The sequence below is a fragment of the Haliaeetus leucocephalus genome, unplaced genomic scaffold, assembly GCF_000737465.1.
Source record: "Haliaeetus leucocephalus isolate CR32 unplaced genomic scaffold, Haliaeetus_leucocephalus-4.0 Scaffold239, whole genome shotgun sequence".
Lineage (NCBI taxonomy): Eukaryota > Metazoa > Chordata > Aves > Accipitriformes > Accipitridae > Haliaeetus > Haliaeetus leucocephalus.
In genome coordinates this window covers 248,438-269,474 of record NW_010972675.1, presented here as the reverse complement: position 1 = coordinate 269,474, position 21,037 = coordinate 248,438, and the positions used below count along the sequence as shown (strand labels likewise).

Genomic DNA, 21,037 nt, shown 5'->3' with positions numbered 1-21,037 from the left:
AAGGAAAAAAAAATATCTGCAAGAACTGCCTCTTAGTTTTCCAAATTTTGTAAGAGTTACATATCTCTTAATATTTTTCTTTCATGTCATACTAATCAAGTTTTTTTTTGAAGTTGATGTAGTTTCAAAGCAAATAAAGTGATCTTGTTTTCTAGGAAGCAGATGGATACCTTTTGATAATCTAAAGAGTAAGGTGTAATGTTGGGTTGACCAAGACATGCAGAAGCTACCTTAGCAGGGAAGTATAGAGAATGGCTTGCAGACTGTAAGTTTTAATTACAGCTTTAACTGAGGCAGGTGCATTGTGACTTTGTCATCTTAGACAAAAATGCTGTTTATGGCATATAGGTGCGACTTAAATGTATTCGTTCTGTGTTGTTTACTCTAAAAGTTGGTCATCTGAAAAGTAAATAAATCTCCTCAGGTTCTGATACACAAATGTTATTTCCCATTTCTCAGTTAATGGCGAGTCATCCGCCTCTGCACCAGAAGCTGGTAATTCTTCTGTCTCTGAGGCTCAGATAGGTTCAGTTGAAGCTCCCATGTCTTCAGATTGCGCTAACACTGCAGCAGAACCTCAGTCAACAACAGAAGCAACTAGTTGTTCTGAAAGCCACACTTCTGCATTACCTGTTGTGTCTGCTGGACTAGAACCTACAGCTGCAACAGACTGTACTCAACCTAATGCTAGAAACAGTATAGCAGCAGAAGCAGCAAAACCAAGGGAATCCTCCTCCACCTCAAGTGCATCTGCAGAACCTGTAAGACAGCAGCCTGGTAATGCCAGTACAGAACCTTTGCCACCAGGGTATGTGGGCTTGATTTTAATGCTATAATGAAGTTTTGTCTGAACATACATATAAAGAAACAGATATTTAACTCTATACTGGGATTGCCAAATGTGGGTCAGTTGGCTGTGACGGGGTTATTTGATCTAAAATGGGGTTTGTACTGCTGCTATAACTGGCTAGTAGCTCTCGTCCCAGAAAGTAACAAACGATAACTGATTTGCTGAGATGGTATTGTGACCTAAATAGACAAACTCTTGGGCATTATGGACATGAAGACTTTTCATTTGATATATTCAAACTTATTTGGGTCATAATTTGTTACTCCTTTGGTTCTTAAACTATGAGAATGTAGTAGGGATCAAAATACAGAGACGTGAAAATTAATAAAATAGTCTAGAAAAACTTGTAGGTTCTTTCTGTGTAACAATGAGATCAGTAAAGTTATAGATAAAAATACAGATTTGAGGTGTATGTATGTGCTCAGAATAGCTAGAAACTTTTAATTCTACTAGACTGTTAGAAACTACTTCTGTAGTCCTAAACCTTAAATGCAAAATTAAAGATGGGTTTAGACATTAAATGAAAATATAGTACATACTCAAATATATATATATCTCTATCTTAAATTTTTCTTAGAGATGCTTTCATGTTTGAGTGAAAAGATGTCTTCAGTAACTAATTGGAAATACTGACATTTCTGTAGTATTCTAAATACTAACTGTTTTAGCATTTTCTGAACACAGAAATTGTTTCTTAACCTGATGTGTATATACACCTTGTGTCACTGTAGCTGATCTTACAGAGAGCCAGGCTTGTACCTGCTCACTCTGAAGGAGGTTCAGTAAGTTCTTAGTGATGCTTCACTTGAGTTTCTGCAGTTGCATAAACATGAAAACAAGCATCTACAAAGATGGAAATATTGTATATATATTGTTGGGGAAGAGTTACAAAGTTTTTAATAATTTTCAGGTGCTTTGACAATGGAAGCTTTTTATAGGCGGGAATTCCTCTTGTCATCTCCCCTCCACACACTTTTTTTTTTTTTTTTAATTAATTAATTACATGCTTTCCCACTGGGGACAGGGTCATGAGTTCCAGGCGTAGTGCACACTATGGCCAAATGCATTTCTTCGTCATTCCTCCCTGATCATGTTTCTGTGTTGTTGGTTTTTTTGTGGTGTCCTGCCCCTCCACCCCCCATCACCCCCCAAATCTAGTTGACTCTCCATTATGTTTAGCCCTAGTAACTCTGTAACATGCTGCTGCTCCACCTGTCTTACCTTCTTGTAATCTTAGCATTTAACCTCTTGAACTGCAGAAAACATTTTGGAGGAGTTTTATAGGGTACTCTGTAAGAGTGAGGAAATGCACATCAAATCCTGTGAGTAGCAGACAAAGGTGTTCTGCCTATGTTTTTAGGAGCCAACTACATAATGTACATAAGAAAACCAAACATATATATATAATGCAAGCAAGGACTTCAGCTTTTCATCTAACATTTATCCTGGCTTCCTCTCCCATTTATAAATGCTTTTATTGCATTATGGCAATTCTCAGCAGCATGAAACTTCAGTTGTTTATAATGTTTAGTCCTTTCTCCATCTTCAATGTAATTTTGCTTTGTAACCAAAACTGAAGAAATAATCCCTAGGGATATCAGATAGAGAATTTACCAGGATAGGAAATAGAAACACAGGAAGACCATCTCATAACGCACATTTCAGGTTCACTCTGAAAGATCCTGTTTGTTGGATACAGGGAACAGTGCTTCAAAATGTAAACTCCCTCTTTTTTTTGAGAGGCATGTACTTTGAAATGCAAAGAATGCATCTCTAAGCACTTTTTGAATGAGGTTGTTTTAGCATCTGAACCTTGAGCAGGTAATTAATTGACTTTGTTTTCACATATCTTAAATAGAATTTGAAAATGCTTGTGAATATTGATCTGTGCTCATTTTATGTACCAAGTCCCTTAAAGAAATCTTTATGGTGATACCAGTTCAAGTAGGAAGTAACTGATACGTATTTTAGTGTGAGTTTCCTTTTGCGTTTTAGAACGAGTTTTGGATCGTAGTGTTTTCATTCAATACCAAAGTACTTTTTTGGCATAGTGGGAAATAAGTCCTAAGGAAGCATTTTCTTACTTATCTTGACTTACATGAAAGTCTTTTTGTCTTGAAGGTGGGAGCAAAGAAAGGATCCTCATGGTAGAACCTATTATGTTGATCACAACACACGAACTACAACATGGGAAAGACCACAGCCTTTACCTCCTGGGTAGTGTAGACTTTTTTGATTTAAACATGATAAAGGTACTATATTTTGTTTGTTTGTTTGGTGCAGGAAAAATACCGTCTTTTATAAGCAGCTCATCGAAGCTGTATTATACGTCATATATTAAGAAATTCTAGCTTTCAGTTAATTTAGAATTATATTAATTGCAGCTATTGTTATAGAAATGTTGGTACTCTGTATGTCACTTGTTCTGACCACTTGTTCAAATACAGCTAATAAATTATTTTGTTCTTCCTTTAAAATTTAAGCATTAAATAATGCACATTTGACCACCTTTATTTAGGTGGCACCACTAGGTGTAGTGCACTGGTTCCAAACCTCAGATTTCCAGGCAAAGTGTTTTCTGTGAAACATGCCAACATTGCTTATGGTCACAGGAATTTACAAAGTTAAAAATGAGGTGACAGAGAGCTGAGCATGCTATTGCTTGAAGTCTGTGTTTGCTCAATGTGGTTGTCCTTCTACCAGTAAAACTGGCAAGTACTTTTGTGTACTTCAGAAATTAAATTCATGCCTGTGACTCCAGTACTTCATTCAAATACTGTCTAGGAATGTAGCATAAAGAGAAAATCAGTTATGTAATATTACTGAAAAATTTAGCTGTTCACATTTGTGTTTCTTGAAAGCTGGGAAAGAAGAGTTGATGATCGTGGGAGAGTTTATTATGTGGACCACAACACCAGAACAACAACGTGGCAGCGACCAACAATGGAATCAGTCAGGAATTTTGAGCAATGGCAATCTCAACGGAATCAACTGCAGGGAGCTATGCAACAATTTAACCAACGATACCTCTATTCGGTAACTTTTACATAAATGATTATGAAATGAATAGAAAGGTATAGGTATACTTTTTGTTCTCTAACTTTTTCTAAAGTGGTTTTATAACTATTCGACCATATGTGTTAACGTTTGGCATCAGTAATTTAGATTCTGATTCTGTTTAAAAATGTCAACAAAAATCATTCTTTAAGGCAAAAAGTACTCCCTTCTGAGTCTGTTCCCTAACCTAAGCCTTGTGTAGTGCATGGTACTTAAGACTTTTAATGACAGTAGTAAAAGGTAAAACTAAAGCATTCACTTAACTGAAAAGGAACGTAAAAGCTGAGTTATGGGCATTTTGAACATTAAATAGCCTTCAAAACTGTTTTAGTGATTAGGAGTCATTCATTAGTACAGGTGGCAATTCTTTTACTTTGAGCTCATTTTGTAGCTTATGAACCGGGTTCAGCTTTGGAATTTCCTACATGGTTTTCCATTTCTCTCAGCTAGTTGCTCACTTACTTCTGCCTGAAGAAAACATCATGAGTAGCTTCAAGTAAGATATTTCTTGAGACAGATTTTTCCGTCTGTTCTGGATAAATAGGATAATTGCTTTTTCAGAGTTAAGAATGATGGTGCCTGCATGTCACTGTCACTCTAAACAGTCCCACTTAAGAATTGTGCTTGGTCTCTTAAAAAAGATCCAATCCCAGAGACTTTGTAAGTGGTACGTAGCAAAGCTGGAGTGTTTTAAAGAAGAAACCATTGAAGTACAAGTCTGAAACAGCTTCATTGGACTGGGACTCTATGAATCCACAGACCTAACTTTGCTTTGAATTTGTTGAACTTTATTCAGGTACCCCTCTGAAATAAAGGATGCTGCAGTATTCTTACATTTAACAGTTCTCAGGCTCATTATCTAATTATACATTATATCTCATCACTGGCAATAGCAGAAACATGCATCACCACTAATTTTCTTAACTTCTGGAGCTGTGCATCAAAGTAGATTTATCTTACGCAGTTAGGGAAAGACAGAATGGTTGAGGGAAGGGACCTCTGGAAGTCATCTGGTCCAACCCTCCAACCCCCCTGCTCAAGCAGGGCCACCTAGAGCTGGTTGCCCAGGACCATATCCAGATGGATGGAGACTCCACAACCTCCCTGGGCAACGTGTGCCAGTGCTCGGTCACCCTCGCAGTGAAAAAGTGCTTCCTGATGTTCAGAGGGAGCCACCTGTGTTTCAGTTTGTGCCCATTGCATCTGGTCCTGTCACTAGGTACCACTGGAAAGAGCCTGGCTCCATCCTTTTTGCACTCTCCCTTCAGGTATTTATATGCACTGGTATCTTTTAATGCAAATCCAAGAATTACAGATGAAACATAGCAAGCCAAGAACTCTCCCTGAGCAACTTCCTGTACTTGTGTACTACTTTGATCAGTTGCTTAAACATCTGAGAAAACTCTCACTTTTCCTGATTCTAAGATTTATTTTGTTTTGAGCTAGATTTATTCTTTCAGGGAACAAAACATTTTTTTAGTACAATTACTTTCCTTTCTTCATTTAACGATAATTCTTACTGAAAACCACAGACTAATTTCTTAAAATGTCCCATCTGACCTTAGAATCATTAAATTAGGATTTGTTTGTGAGACAGAATATGCTTGAAGGAAGAGAAAAGATAACTCAATTGTTTGTGTTTCTTTAGAATTCTGTTTTCTAAGTAGAGTATCAGTTGTATACCTAGGACTCATATTTTATTTGTGGAAAAATTGAAATTATATTGAAAAAAGTGTGAATGCCTTTTTTTTTTTTTTTAAACTTTAGTGCTGCTGTATACTTTTCTTCTAGAATTGTTTAGTATTGTTAAGGTCAAACTACAGCTAACTGTTCTTCCACTGGTGACATACCAGGACTCTGCCTGTATAACAGTTTATAAGTGAGATTGTAATTTATTTTTTGGGAAAAAGTGAATTAATACTTTTAATGAATAAGAGAATGTTTCAGTTACCTTGAATGGTCAAAGCCAAACTATGTGAAGGAAGAAAAATAGGTTACAGTTATTTTATTTCTATTTTTACCTGGGCTAATATATTCAACTCCTTCTGGTATGGAATCTGGCTCATCCCATGCCACTGCCTAGTGTTCCAGTGTGTTCTGTTAAATATACATTAGCCAGCAGCCACACATAAATCCTTGGACCCATTAAGAAGATTGGAAATCTCTGAATCATGCCACCATTCAGTTCTTTGGCAGACAGCATTTTCTGTTGTGTGCTATTCTTTTTATACTCTGCATGGGGAAGTCTTTGGTTACAGGGTCATTGTGACTGTATAGTTTCCAAAAGCAGAAAACGCTAACTGCATTTGCTGCTGAGGTAGTGATAGTTCTCTGTTCACATCTAGTAGCTGGTGGCCAGAACAAAGAGGCAGCTTGATTTTGAGGGTAACTATTGCATTTTCTTCTGATCCTTCCTCTTTTTCTGTTTCACAGTAAAAATATCATAGCTTTTTTTTCCTGAATTTGCTGTTGTAAACTCTTAAGTGGATTTCAGATTTTTGGATGGCAAATGCTATATAAAGCAATATTAGTAGCAAGGTGATCCTTAAGATACTCTTTGGAAAATGTAGATTAGTTCCCATATATCAAAATTACACTCTGTGCAAAAAAAAAAAAAAAGAATTTTAGTGTCCAAAAAATTTTAGGGGGTGGATGCTTTTAGTTATCAAAGCATGGATCCTGTAGTGTGGGGGATTTCTGCCTTTTATGTTTTATTTTTCCCATGCTTTGTATTCTTGGGAGCGACTGGGGGTCTTCTGTGAGGTTACAGTATATTACGTTATGAGCTTAGCAGGGTTTTATGTAATAATTTGATCTGTTTTTTTTTATTTATTTTTTCCTTTTAACCTTACTGTGTGTTGGTATAATTTTAACCATCCACATATTTTAATGAATGCAGCTGCATTTGCAAAGAATGACAAAGTCTGAAAATAGCCAAACATCCAGGGAAGACATCGTGTATTGAGGAAGCAAAAACTCCTATGTTGGCAGTAATCACTGTGCTTGGAAATGTTTATTATGGTAAAGCATGTTCTTAAGCAAGAACATTGTGCTTATCTGCTTATACATGCTTACACAAAACTTCTGTGAACTTTGCATCTTTAAGACCACTGACTCTCTCAAGTTTGCTGTAGGAAGGGAAAGGGAGGGTACATTGGGTTGGAAACAGTGGAGGCAAGCGCACAGATCATATCATTGTCAAATAATCTATGTTTCTTCACAAAAACAGACTAAAAAAGGCATGATGTTTTTTCAGAATGGATAGTCTTCAGAAATAGTGGTAATCTTAAAACACATTAAGGAAAAAAATATGAATAATATTTGGCCTAACTGAATGTCCTCTTGTTTTTAAATAGGCTTCAATGTTATCAGCAGAAAATGATCCACTTGGGCCTTTACCACCAGGTTGGGGTAAGTTAATTAGCTGTTGATTTCAGGAAGTGACAGTTACAGAAAACTGGAATACAATTGTTGTATAGTGGGTTTTTTCTTTTTTTCCCCTAGAAAGGAGAGTGGATTCAAATGATAGGGTGTATTTTGTAAATCATAACACAAAGACAACACAGTGGGAAGACCCTCGAACTCAAGGGTAGGTGTGTACATTGACTGTGCAGATATAAAGATCTTGCTTAATTCTTATATGTCCTGATGTGGGGGAAAAAGTACTGTCTGCAATTTCTTCTGCAGTTTACAAAATGAGGACCCTCTTCCAGAGGGCTGGGAAATCAGATATACCAGAGAAGGTGTCAGATACTTTGTTGACCATAATACAAGAACCACCACCTTCAATGATCCTCGTACTGGGAAATCTTCTGTGTAAGTGAGAAATCAAATATATTTTTTAACTTTATACCTTGTTATAGTTTAATAATGAAGTCTTCTCATACTAGAAAACAATATATACTTTTAGCTGGAATTGAGCACTAAATTTTGAAAAAATTGTTGTTCTGTAAATTTAATCTATTTTTAAGCTTTCATTGTCAGTTTATCTATGACACACCTTGCTGTATTGCTTTAAGGTTCAATAGTTTTTATACACTTTTCAAATACCAAGATTGTAATTATTTTATAAACAGAGAAGGGAAGTGAGGTAAGCTTGAATATTGAACTAATGTAACTAATAGTTAAATTTTTAAAGAAACAGCAAATGGTTGTAATGAGTATTGTTTATAATTGTACACCTTCTAGCGACATTAATGTCTAAACAAAGTAGTTCTAAGTACTTCTTAAAAATGTTACATGCAAAACTTTTAAAAAATAGTTTAGTCAGAAGTATTGACCCAACCTATGGTGACTGTCTTAATATCTTTTATATAGGGAAGGGTTTACTTCTGATGACATGATGATGACCTTTCATTCAAAGAGCCTATAGAGTATTGTACTAGAAATTCCTTTGTAGTTCCACAAGCAGCTGAATTTATAAAGCCTAATTTAGCAGTCTTTCTCTCAGTGAAGACAATAAATTAGATGTCTCCCCTCTAGCTGACTTGTAATTTTTACAAGATTAACAGGGATTTGAAATCCTCTAGATCTCTACCTTTCTTTCAAATTTGGTAAATTGACTAGCATCTTAAACGAAGGAAAAAGGCGGGGGTGTGGAAAGGAAGACTGACCAAACCATCAACAGCATTTTGTTTCTGTTCATATCATACGATATAATGATTTTTGTGTATTTTTGAAATCTACATGCTGTTGTTTAGCATTGATATTACTGTTTGATGTCTGTGTGGTTAATGTATCTCAAATTTATTTCCTTACAGAAATAAAGGGCCACAGATTGCTTATGAGCGTAGCTTTAGGTGGAAACTTGCTCATTTCCGTTACTTGTGTCAGGTACTGATTACGTAATTACTTACTTTTTGAAACTAATTGAATTTACATTTATATGTGCTGCCTTTTAACATTATTGCCTTATGATTACAGTCCAATGCACTGCCAAGTCATGTGAAAATCAATGTATCCAGACAGACTTTGTTTGAGGATTCCTTCCAGCAAGTAAGCCTGCAAAGATTGTTGTGTTTATTTATCAAGACAAAGCATAAGAACAAAAATGGCCATAGCCAGTTCATACTAATGGTCCTTCAGGCTCAATAAACTTATTCTGGTATTAGCCAAAGGGGTATTCTTAGGGAAGACAGTAAGAACAGAAGCAATGTATATAATACTCGTACCAAATGATCTTTCAGCTCCCAAGTGTTTACAGTTGAAATGCTTCTTGAGCTTGATGTGGTTTCTGGGTATTTTAATAATCCTCAAGAGACTTCTCTTCTGTGAGCTTGTCTGTGCTCCTCTTGTGAACTTTTTGCATCTACAGCATCCTGTGGTAAAGAGTTCCATAGCTTAACCACATTACATACCATATTAACCACATTGGATTTGCTTTTCTGATTCTTGTGTGTGGTTATATACATTACAAAATGTTGTTTTCTCCATTAAAACTGGTGTCCTGCTTTGTCCTTCAAATGTTGAATCTGTGTAATTGAAGCTTACAGTTCTTGAGCTCTTACAGTCTGCAGCCAATGTTTGTTCCTTCCTTCTTTCTCTCTAACAATGAAAATTCTTGCAGCTGTCACCACATCAAAACCTCTTGGGAGGGATTCTCTATAAGTAAAAAGTATGTTATTAATGAAAGTATATTACACTTATTTTGGATTAGAGTAAATTAAGTGATTTGCATAAAACCAAAAATCTGTAATATATCAGATGAAATGTCTTTTTGCCTCTTTTCCTTTAATGATAATGAATGCTTTAGGAAGAGTATAAAAACAGGGCAACCATATAGTGATACTTTCCAGATACACTCTCCCACTTGCTAGCAGTCTGCTGCTGAAGGATTTTAAGTCCAAGTTGGTATTTTTATGTGGAGTTCATTGGTTGCAAGTTCTATGGTCTAATTACTTGTCAAAGCTGTGTAAACATTTGACATATACAGCATTTCTGTATCAATTAAATAAAGATATTATTACTCAGAGTAAGAAGGAGCGATTGTATTGACAATGCATAATTTATAACTTATTACAATTTTTCATTTTTTTGATAGATTATGGCATTAAAACCCTATGATTTGAGGAGAAGATTATATGTTATATTCAGAGGAGAAGAAGGATTGGATTATGGTGGCTTGGCAAGGTAAAAGAAAATTTGTTTAAAATAGTTCTGTTGTTTTTTTTTTTAATAGCACTCCAACCTTGATTTCTAATATTCTGTTGGCAAAGAAACTGCTTGCTTTTGCAGTCTGACCCTGGTTACCTTTTTAGCTCCCTTTAATGTATTTAAGGAGGTGGAACTGGCAGCACTGGCTATTATGGGTTATAACCTTGCATTAGTAAAACTGGGATCTCAGTTGTTCAGTTCTTTGACAATGATTGACATTTAAATTGGAATTTTTTTATGCCAGTTAATTGCTCTAGACCAAGTTATTTCAGAAACTTTCTATCAGAAAGTTCCACTTTGCTGGAAGTGGCGCCTGTGGAAAAATAACCTGTTTTGCTTATTTGGAAAAAAACAAGCGAACACCAGATTGAGGCTGATATAAACAGAAAGGACATAAACAAGAGGAGAGTAGTGCAGGCATGAAGTAACAGCTGACGAACAGACTAGGTAGGCTGTGCAGGAATGCAAAACAGCTAGACTACAAGTTTTTCTAGAATCTGAAGTGGAACTTGGAGGGAAAATCTGGTAACAGGAAAACCATAGACAAAGTGTGTTTCATCTGTTGACCATATAGAAGACAACCGCTGACTACTGCTGCTGGTTACTTGACTGAAATGCTACTATTATGATGAAAATTTCAGTACCACTGCAGATTGAGGGAATTAGGAGTAGTCATAGGTGACAGAATTTTCCTTGTTTGGTGGTTTTTTTTAATGTAAAGGTGTTCTGTTTTGGTTTTGTTCTGGTTTTATGTAGCTGTGTTAAAATGAGGTTCGGTGAAAATGTGTAGTACTTCTAAGTAAGGGAGCTTGCCTCTGAAGGTTGAGCTTCTTTGCATATGTGGGTGGTTATGCTTCTGCATTACAATATCTGGTAGGCTTTTGGGGGGTGACTGCAGGGAGGAATCCAATTCTTGCTTTGTGTGGGTTTTCTTTGGCTGGTGTCCCGGTCATGATGGCCCTAGGCATAGGATGGAAACCAGGAGGGTTCAAGTAATCTGGTCCAGAGAAACAAAGTATTCCAAAGAAGTGATGTTAGAATAATTTAACTGAGGAGTGTTAGTCTCTTAGTAGTTAGAAAGTAGCAGAATAAATAAATATAACAAATATGTAAGTAGTATAATTTCAATAGTTTTAGGAATAAGTCTTGCCCAAGATTTTGTATGTGAAATTGAGAAGCAGCGAGGATCTTATTGTAACTTGAGCTGAGAATTCTTAAGTGACACTGAGTAAATGTTCGTGTACTGACTTGCTAATGTAATGCTGCATTAATACAAATATAGAAAGCTGATGCACCTGATTTATCACCTGTTTCTCAGGAGGCTAAACTCAGTGTTTCCTCCAGATTTTTACCTTGCGTTTAGGAGGACCAATCTAACACTATGTCCTATGGCTAGTTCTAGCTGTTGACATGAAAAATTCATTGCTTCTGCAAACTTCTTGTTGATGACTGATTTCTTTGATTCCTCCTTTGTTAACTGGCTTTGATCTAATTTAAATGCCTATTAAATTTGATGCTTCTATGCAGAGTTAATATAATTATCTCAGTATAAAACTTGCATAGAATGCTGTACAACATTCTTGTGCTTATTAAAAGAAACACAGAACCCCTTTAGGGTTATCGTATCCTGGCTGCCTTTCTCTGTTTACTCTTTCTGCTTGGCCTTTGGATTTGAAGCGTATTGTAGTGAATCATGATCCATGACTTGAGTTTCATAGAACTTTTAGGAGAAACATGCCAGCAAACCTCTCATTTCTATTCCCTGATCTCAGGTAAATATAGGGATAGAAAAGATGCCTGTTAAATGTGACAGCTGAAAGGCAGTCAGGATGGAATTCAGTCCCTGCAGTTATTGTAGGACAGACTTTTAGCTTTTTTTGGTGGCTTTTCCCTAAGCCTGGTTGTTCAGTTCCAAGCATTTAGGGCCTGATACAAAAACTCCTGAGTATATATGACTGCTTCTGAGGTCTCTGATTATATGCAAATACTATAAAGCAAAAAATATTCTAAAAATCAGGTATCCTAACACTGAAATACCAGATTCTATTATTATTTCAGGTCTGCTACGTTGGCAGCTATGAAGGTGACGAATAACATGTATTAGTTAAACCTCAGCAAAAATACATATTCACACTGTTGTGTCCTGTGGGCTTAACTGATGCATGGTAATTTGTTAAACCACAGTAACTCAGTGTGTGTTCTGCTGTCAGATTGGGAAAGCAAATAAGGTGTGCTGTGGTTTGGGTTTTTTTGTTTTGTTTTGTTTTACCTAGGTTGTTTATAATAAGCACTGCCCGTGGAATAATCTGTAATTTTTTTTGAATAAAGATTTGAGTTGTATGCAGTAAAGCAGGCATGAGGAGGATAAATACTGTGTACTGGTTGAGGCAAGGACTCTGTAGGCAAAAATGTTACTAATATGCAGCTAAAGCCTGTGCTATGAGGGTGTGTTCAAGGTGACAGTCTTAACAATAATTTCTAAACTTTGGAAACCATGACTTTCTAACATTATCATTTTTAATGAATTTTTTTATATTTAAGAAAGTATGTAATGCCATATATTATTCTGTGATTCTAATACAACACTGTTTATATTATTTTTCTAAGTTTGCATATATTTTGACCATTTTGCTAGTTACCTAAGGGGAATGGTGATAAACATCTGTATCTGATGGTTTTTATGTGTATACATGTTTTTTTTCCTTAGAGAATGGTTTTTCTTGCTTTCCCATGAAGTACTGAACCCTATGTACTGCCTATTTGAATATGCTGGCAAGAGCAACTATTGCCTGCAGATAAATCCAGCATCAACAATCAATCCTGACCATCTTTCATATTTCTGTTTCATTGGGCGCTTTATTGCCATGGTAGGTTAGATTTTTAAGGTTTTATTATTTGCTGTAGCTATACATTTATTCCTGAACAGTATTTGTTTTTACAGTTATTAAAGGTTATATTAATCTCTTAGAAATGGAAGATTAAGGCATGTAAGGTTATTGAGCCAAAATATTCCCTGAGAACTAATCTTACACACTCAAGTTTCCTGGGATAGTGATGAAAGTTAATGACATTCAATATAATATTTTATTTTTATCAATTGGATGTGTGTACTTCATGCAAATCGCTGTTTGATTGAGTGTCTGAATACTGATGCTCTGAAAAATGTGACTAGTATTTTCTGAAAAAGGCTCCTCGGTTACACTTGGTATACCTTAACTGTATTAAAAAAAAAGAGTTAGAAATGTTTTTCAGAGTACACTGAGCCTTAATTTAAACGTACATACTTTGATACAAAGGTCAGATACTGAGGAGAGCAGAAGCTGGCAGGGAGCTAATTCTCTGCCATCAGGTTTCTCTTAAACTAAAAGCTGACGAGGCACGTTGTATCATTTCTTCTTCTGGTATCACTGAGTCAGTTTTCTATAGTGGACTCCTGCTCTGTCACATTTCTTTCCTTCCATGTAGCGATACAGTCATCTTTCCACATAATCATCATGATGTCTACAGGTAGCCCTCAGCAACATCCCTGAACATGGTGAATAGTGAAACCAAAAAGAGTAGATAAAAGTGCATTTTCAGATTGTAAAGGCTGTCGTCTTCCCCTGTTGTTCTGGCTTTTTGTATGAAATTGGAATAAATACAAGCAAAGTGTAATGTAAATGGAAAAATACTTTCAGACTTAAAATAAGTTAGGTTTGGGGGGGGTTCTTGGTTTTGCTTTTATTATAGAAGCTTCTTGAGAAACAAATTTGTTCAGTTTTGATGATAACATCTCTGATTTCGAGGATTTTATGGCCAAGTTCCCCATTTCTGTGCTGTCATGAAAATTTATTTCATTGGGTTAACACTTTCAGGCTGCCAACTTTTTTCTTTCTTTTAGAATCCTCAGCAAGGTATAAGGCCATTTAGCAGGAAGAAGTGATAAAGCCAACTAGGTGCTAGAGCCAAATTCTGTTTCTTTTGGTCGGTGATTTTTGATCTTGCACATAAAAGAAATCCAAAATTGAAATGTTAACTTTAGGAAAACTACTTCACAAAATACAGATCATAGAAGAGGACTTAATTATAAGTATTTAATGTAATTAGAAGACAAACCTTTCTTTCCTGAAGTATTTTTGTATTTTTATTTTAAATTCTCTAAGGTGGGGTGTGGAGAGAGACCTGTGTAATGGTGCCTAACGTGGTCAGTTGCAAGGTTTGAGTATAGTCATGGTTTATAATGGATGGTACTTCCTGCAGTACTTCTTGGGATACCCTCCAGTGGCTTAAAATAGCTTAGGTACTAATGTAAGTGGGAATCATTTTAAGGAGTCTAGATAGGCTTTTTAAGTGCAGTTGTAGTTTCTGTCCTTCTCACAGTTCTAAAACAGTTGTGATTTTCAGATCATAAAGACTTAAGTACTGAAATAACCACAGATGTTTTTGACTGAAAGGGAGTTAAACAGAAATAATACACATCTTATTCTGTAACAAAAAGCTGTTAAATGAGGTTGGCTGAGGCAACTTTTATATTTTGCTGTAAGATTATCATAGACATTAAATGAGATGATTTAAGAGCTGACTTTTGCAAAAAGCAGGAAATCGAATGGCTGGATGCTGCACTTGACATTTAGTTTTTCTGTTTTTCAGCTTGCTCTCCAATAAGAAGTATAGACTAGTTTAAAGATAAATACACAAACAAACAAATAAATATATAAATAAAGGCCTCTGAGAGAACCTTTTTAAGCTCTCCTAAAGAAGAAGAAAATGCATGCTAGAGTAAGCCTTAGGGGGGAATATTAGAAGGTGGGGAAAAAAGATGGAGCATTGCCTTTTTCTAGAGGAAATGGGCTGTTACATTGGCTCTTTTGCTTATAGAATTTCAGCTGTAAGGAAAGACAAGCAATGAATGCCACATGTGGCCTATGTTTACATGATTTTTTAAAGGGGTGTTTTAGTGAAGAAAATGTACTTGGTAAGGATGAGGGAAAAAATATTTTTCAGAGTTACAGCTGTGCTGTTAGCTCTCAGATGCACTGAGTCAGTATGGAGGTTAACACTCTGTGTGTGTGTGTGTGTGTAATGCTATGCTTCAGTACTAGAAATTAGCTTACACCCTTTGTGTATGCATGGTGAGACAAGTGTGACCATGTTTTGGTTTTTTTTTCAATTTCATTTTTGCAGTAGAAGGGAGAACCTCATTTCTCAGTTCTGTTACTCACCTATAAAAAAACTGATTCCCAAAGCTCTTTTTGAAGCACTCTGTGATTGCATTGTGTAAAGGATGATTTTGCAGGATGTATGTATGTAGTAAAAAATGGCAGTAGTACTCAAGTAGGATCAAATAACCCTTGGCATATATACCTATCCACATAATATGGAGGAAACTTAGTTAATTTTCTCTTTTAATAGACTTCATCCTTTTATGATAAGGTTTTTTTAATGAAAGAATTTCTAAATTGTAATGATAACATATGCGTGGATAAATTTTGTCAATTAATCGTTTTTTTTCTTCCCATTTAATGTAATGTTTTGTTCTTTTTAAATACCAAGCTGCTACTGCTACTTGGTGCTTTGTATTATTTGAAGGAGAAAGGAAAAAAAAAAGAACTCAAGTCCAGAATACTTCAATAATTCAGCAGTTCAGTAAAAGCTAAACAGACTTTTTTCTATTCAACAGGCATTGTTTCATGGGAAATTTATTGACACTGGTTTTTCTCTGCCTTTCTACAAACGAATGCTGAGCAAAAAACTTACCATTAAGGACCTAGAATCTATTGATACTGAATTTTACAACTCCCTAATTTGGATAAGGTTTGTAGATGATTTTTTGTGTGTGTGTTGATGTTTTATGGATTTTTTTTCATGTATACAGCATTCATTGCGCCTTTTTTTTTTTTTTCATTCAGGGATAATAACATCGAAGAGTGTAACTTGGAAATGTACTTTTGTGTGGATATGGAGCTCTTAGGAAAAGTAACCTCACATGAGCTGAAATCAGGAGGTTCAAATATCTTGGTAACTGAGGAGAACAAAGAAGAATATATTGGGTAGGAAGGTGTAGATGTTGAAAAAAAGTGTTCCATATTTATTCTGTTGCTCTAGTCTTTTTTGACACAGTATGTGATTTTTTTTTTCCTATTACTATGTAATTCTTGGGTCTATTATTGAAATGGTATCTTGGTACACATGATCTTTTGATACACTTTGATCTCTCCTATTCCCCTCTTCCCTCTCCTCCAACCCCTCTTCCCCCCGTCAAGAGAAAAAATAGAGAAGACCTCATAGAGAAAAGATGACCTGTCTTGTTATTACATGTACAATGAGAGAACAGGTGAAACTGAAAATGAGCAAACCTATTTTCAGTAACTTCAGGTAACAAATCCAGCTGAAGGGAAGACATGTACTTAACAGAGGATTTCAAAATTGTTCAGAACTTTGCTGTCACTGTGGAAACTGAAATTCAGAATGGTGTGTAATGTGATGTGACTTTGAACAAAGAGAAAAAAAAGTTTGTTATGCTGCTCTTTCCTGCTTCTCTCCTAATCTTATCACTGCCTTTCTTTTTCTGAACCTGTATTTCTGATCCATTTATTCAGAATGAGCTCAGAAGCAGATGTACACAGATCCTTTTCTGTTATACAGTGTATGCCCAGTGCTGCACGTAAATTTTCCACTTAAATTAGCAGTCTTTAGTTTCTCCGTGAAATAGTTTCTATAGTATGTATTTGTATTTATTGTTTTGTTTTGTTTTTTTTTTTTTTTTTTTTTTTTTTTTTTTTATTCAGAAGTGGCTTGACCATTTTAGTTGAAACTTAAAAAACATTACCTCTTCCTCCAAATCTTAGCATAAATCAGAAGCTCAGAACAGAAAATGACTACTCTTTGTTGAAGCTGGAAATAGTCTTATGCTGGAAGTATTGAGCAACCATAGTTATAGGTATTATAAGCAACAGTATTTCTTATTATTCTCTGCCTACATGGTGTTTTTTGCTCAAGAACGGAATATTTTAAAATTGGTGGAAATTTTTCTGCCATTGAAACACTAAGATTATGCACTTTTTAAGCTAAATCAAATTTTGCCATAACAAAATTGTAATGCTGAAGTAGCATTATTTTCATTAAAATGTTGCTGAATTTTGATTAGTGAAAGGTTAATAATAATAATTTTTTTTTTTAAACTGGAATGGTAATCTAAGTACATCTTGCTACTTTACTGTTGTCTGAGTTTGGAGATTTGTGATAATACTAGAATGATAAATCCCTTATAGTCTATGGAATCATACAGTGTAAGAAAGTAAAATTGGTGGGAGTGTTACCTCATGGGAACACACATGCAATCATACACATTTGAACTTCTTCATGTTGAGTCAAAATTGATGTTTAATTTATGTTTGTTTTTTTCCATCCTAGGCTAATGGCTGAGTGGCGATTTTCTCGGGGAGTTAGAGAACAAACCAAAGCTTTTCTTGATGGTTTTAATGAAGTTGTTCCTCTACAGTGGCTACACTATTTTGATGAAAAGGAGCTGGAGGTGAGGTTTTCTGTTGAAGAGTTTTACCTTTTGCAAAGGTAATACATATGGAATGATTAAATGGATAGTTCAGCTTGAAGCTCTCATCTGTGGCATGCTGCACTTGATAGCTTCTGGAACATGGAACATTCAATAATAGGAGCAGTGGGGGTAAATCATGGTGAAAAGACAGTATCTATTGAATCGGCACGGTGTTCAGCAGTTGGGATTTTTAGATTCCCTCCCCAGTATTAAAATGTGTTTTGCAAGTTTCTATGAAAGGATCAGAATATGAGGTCACAGATGGATCAATTAGTCCAAGAAAACCTTTCCCTCTGTGGTAGGTGGGTAGAATTACCTTGTAGCAGCACAGAAGTTGATTCCGGTGTACAGTGATTGCTTAGTTTCACCTATATAGTCTAGGACAGGTTCTAGGGTTATTATGCTTAAGGACAGAAAGTTGGAGGAATCCACAAGGTTTGAAACTGGAATCTGCAGTATGTAACCCAAGGGCTGATAACAGGAATCACTTGCTTGCACCATGTTTACTTAACAATCAGCCTGACCTCTATGTTCACTGTTGGGTTTGTGATTTGGAGCAGGGACAAAAGGCTCTGTAGTGCTATGCTTATTTATTTCTGTGAGACCTGCCAAAGTTCCCTGTATATAATGAGCAGTGTTCTGAAAGCTTCTTAAGTTAAATGGGAGTTTTTCCTGAGAAAGGACTTTGATCTATCTTACAAGTTTCTGGTATGCAGGCTTTCAGACCACTTAAGTACATAAACAATTTTGGAGGAGTTCTGTAAACTTAGGATAAAGGAAAATCTAACTGTGGAGTAAAACAAAAAAATTACCAGTCCTTTTTTGGAAGCAAGAACTTCCATTTTTGTTAGTGTGTCTCATACAAGATACAAAATTAACTCTTAATTTATGCGTGTAGACATGTATATTGTCAAGTAATCATTCTCTTTTCCAGGTTATGCTCTGTGGTATGCAAGAAGTTGATTTAGCAGACTGGCAGAGGAACACTGTTTATCGTCATTACACAAGGAATAGCAAGCAGATCATATGGTTCTGGCAGGTATGTTGATCAGTAAAATTTCTGACTTCTTCAGATTTTTTTTTTTTGTAACACAAATGATGTGGAGTGGAGGGGTGCCATCTGAATGAAGATTCTCATTGCTTCCTTTCTTTTTTTCTTTTCAGAGAAGGAAAGGAGGATTACTGATTCTTAGGGAGCATACTTTAGGGTGGGAAATGGCAGATAGATACCCACATTACATTTGGATGGCTGGGTCATGAATACTTTTTCTATATCTTGTCCTTCTTATTGATTGTACAATGATAGAGTTTTTTGTTTTCTTAGCAGTGTTCTACCTTCTAAATGTTCTTATATGTAGTACACCTGTACATCTGAAATGCCACATATTATTTATGATTGTTGTCATATTAACTGTGCCAGTCTTGCACTGACTGATTATAACTCTTAATTTTAATTAAGTTGGCTAAGAATTATTTTCAGAAAAAACCTCCAAAAATGCTATACAGGCTTCTAGTTTCTATGAATTTCCCTAGAGAGAAGTCACAGCTAGGCAGTTCCTGTCTTGTGATAAATCACCACTTTACAGATGCTTTTGACAAAGTTCCTATAAGAAAATGATGCAAATCAATTATTTCCTAGCTTATTTATATTGTCAGTTAATGTAAGATCTGATGATATGATCTATTTTTAAGAAGCTTGGTAATGAAAGAATCTTAAACAGAAGTTCAAGTAACTTGGGTATGGTTTCAACATTCATAGAACAAAAATGTTCATTTTGTTGTCCAGGTTTTTCTGAGTCAAAATTCTAGCTTATCAATGCCCTGTCTTACTGAGATGTTCTCCCTTTCCCCCCTCTTTTCTTCCTCTTCCCTTTCCCAGTGAATTTCCTTACAAAGTGATGCAGCTGTTATGGATGGTGTTTTCTCTCACTGAGACTGCTACATGCAGTCTTGAAATACCCAGAGCCTGTGGTTAGGCTATTGATATGTTTAATCAAAATGGCAATAGCCTTCGTATAAAGCATTGGCATGATTTATATTTTAGTGTAGAATAAAATAGATAAAGATTCTTATTTGCTCTTGCCAGCCTTCACATTGTAACAGTCGACAGTGCATATAATCTGAAATCACTGTCTTCTCCTTCCACCCAATTTTGCTGAAATCAAGAAAGGTAAACTGTTCTCAAGGTGGTGTCTTTTTAAATGGAATTATACTTTTTCAGCAATCTCATGGGGTTTTTGTTTTTCTCCAGCTGTGTTAAAGATTTTTATTAAGTAATTTGAATTTCTGTACCTAGTTTGTAAAAGAAACAGACAACGAGGTTCGCATGCGACTTCTGCAGTTTGTCACTGGCACTTGCAGATTACCACTGGGTGGATTTGCTGAACTTATGGGTAAGTAAAAAGTGACCAAAACTTTTATACTGTAACTGTTCCATTTGCAAATGAACCATGCTGCAAGTGTACAGATAGCAGGAACTTCATGTACATCAGCTTGGATCTAGAAGGGCTTTTTATATCAGAAATCCCATTAATACATTTATAAATGATTAGGAAATTAGCTCATTTCTAGGAGAAGAATGTTCATGTAACATTGAGTAGCACCTAATGAGTTCTGTCTGCTGTATCTGAGTTGTCTTATGTCACGTATATATCGTGTGTGCTACTTAAAAGGAACAGATTACACTTTTTTAAATCTTCTATTCTAGGAAGTAATGGTCCTCAGAAATTCTGCATTGAAAAAGTTGGTAAGGAAACCTGGTTACCAAGAAGTCACACTTGGTGAGTTGTTACATGTGAACTTTCTGTACTTTTAGTGGTTCTCTCTTTTGGTCTTGCATTGACCAAATCAAACAAAATCTAATTTGAATCAGTTCACTATCTCCATCTTCATCTTCTCTGATTGCTCTGACATGCCAGTATTGAAAACTTCTCTGGTTGCCCTGTTCTTAAATTTTGCTACTGTACTGTATACAGTTTGTCAGTATCAGATCTATCAAAAGTATATCATCCTTCTTGCATAGAACTGAGAGGTGTTTTGCTACTTCTGTATTTTAGAGAATATTAAATAACTGAACAAAATTCTTGTTGGTATTAGGTATATACAGTTATTAGACACACTTATTATACAGTAACATTATAAAAGATAAATGTATAGTCATGAGAAAAAGTAGCATGAAAGAAATCACAGCAAATGTTCAAAACAAGGATGCTTAGCCAAGAATGCAGATACTTTTTCCTGTCAGGCTTCAGACTATTATTGGCTTGGCATTCCTACACCAAACTGGTGCAACAGGCACACAGATCACTTTCCCACATATGCTGTGTGCAAAATGGATGCACCTTCCTTTGGCAACATGGTAACAATAATACTCATCATACTTTTAAACTGCTTCAGAGGATTCTCCATTTTACCATTTTCTCCACCAGTGCTGTTTTTTCAAG

At 35.6% G+C, this 21,037-nt stretch overlaps 2 protein-coding genes across 2 annotated transcripts in view; both read left to right on the top strand.

The window, feature by feature from the left end:
* Positions 1 to 21,037, top strand: part of WWP1 (WW domain containing E3 ubiquitin protein ligase 1) — a 63,100-nt gene that overhangs the window by 39,573 nt on the left and 2,490 nt on the right. Inside the window, exons 8-23 of the mRNA XM_010568143.1 lie at positions 460 to 808; positions 2,972 to 3,067; positions 3,712 to 3,886; positions 7,264 to 7,318; positions 7,412 to 7,496; positions 7,595 to 7,723; positions 8,668 to 8,740; positions 8,831 to 8,902; positions 9,948 to 10,036; positions 12,768 to 12,927; positions 15,720 to 15,853; positions 15,949 to 16,089; positions 17,453 to 17,573; positions 18,529 to 18,633; positions 19,891 to 19,987; positions 20,302 to 20,374. Of these exons, the coding sequence (XP_010566445.1) occupies positions 460 to 808; positions 2,972 to 3,067; positions 3,712 to 3,886; positions 7,264 to 7,318; positions 7,412 to 7,496; positions 7,595 to 7,723; positions 8,668 to 8,740; positions 8,831 to 8,902; positions 9,948 to 10,036; positions 12,768 to 12,927; positions 15,720 to 15,853; positions 15,949 to 16,089; positions 17,453 to 17,573; positions 18,529 to 18,633; positions 19,891 to 19,987; positions 20,302 to 20,374 (1,954 nt within the window). The remainder of the gene's footprint in view (positions 1 to 459; positions 809 to 2,971; positions 3,068 to 3,711; positions 3,887 to 7,263; positions 7,319 to 7,411; positions 7,497 to 7,594; positions 7,724 to 8,667; positions 8,741 to 8,830; positions 8,903 to 9,947; positions 10,037 to 12,767; positions 12,928 to 15,719; positions 15,854 to 15,948; positions 16,090 to 17,452; positions 17,574 to 18,528; positions 18,634 to 19,890; positions 19,988 to 20,301; positions 20,375 to 21,037) is intronic.
* CPNE3 (copine III) overlaps positions 20,354 to 21,037 on the top strand; it is a 52,023-nt gene continuing 51,339 nt past the window's right edge. The window contains exon 1 of the mRNA XM_010568149.1: positions 20,354 to 20,374. The gene's annotated coding sequence lies outside the window, so the exon portion shown is untranslated. The remainder of the gene's footprint in view (positions 20,375 to 21,037) is intronic.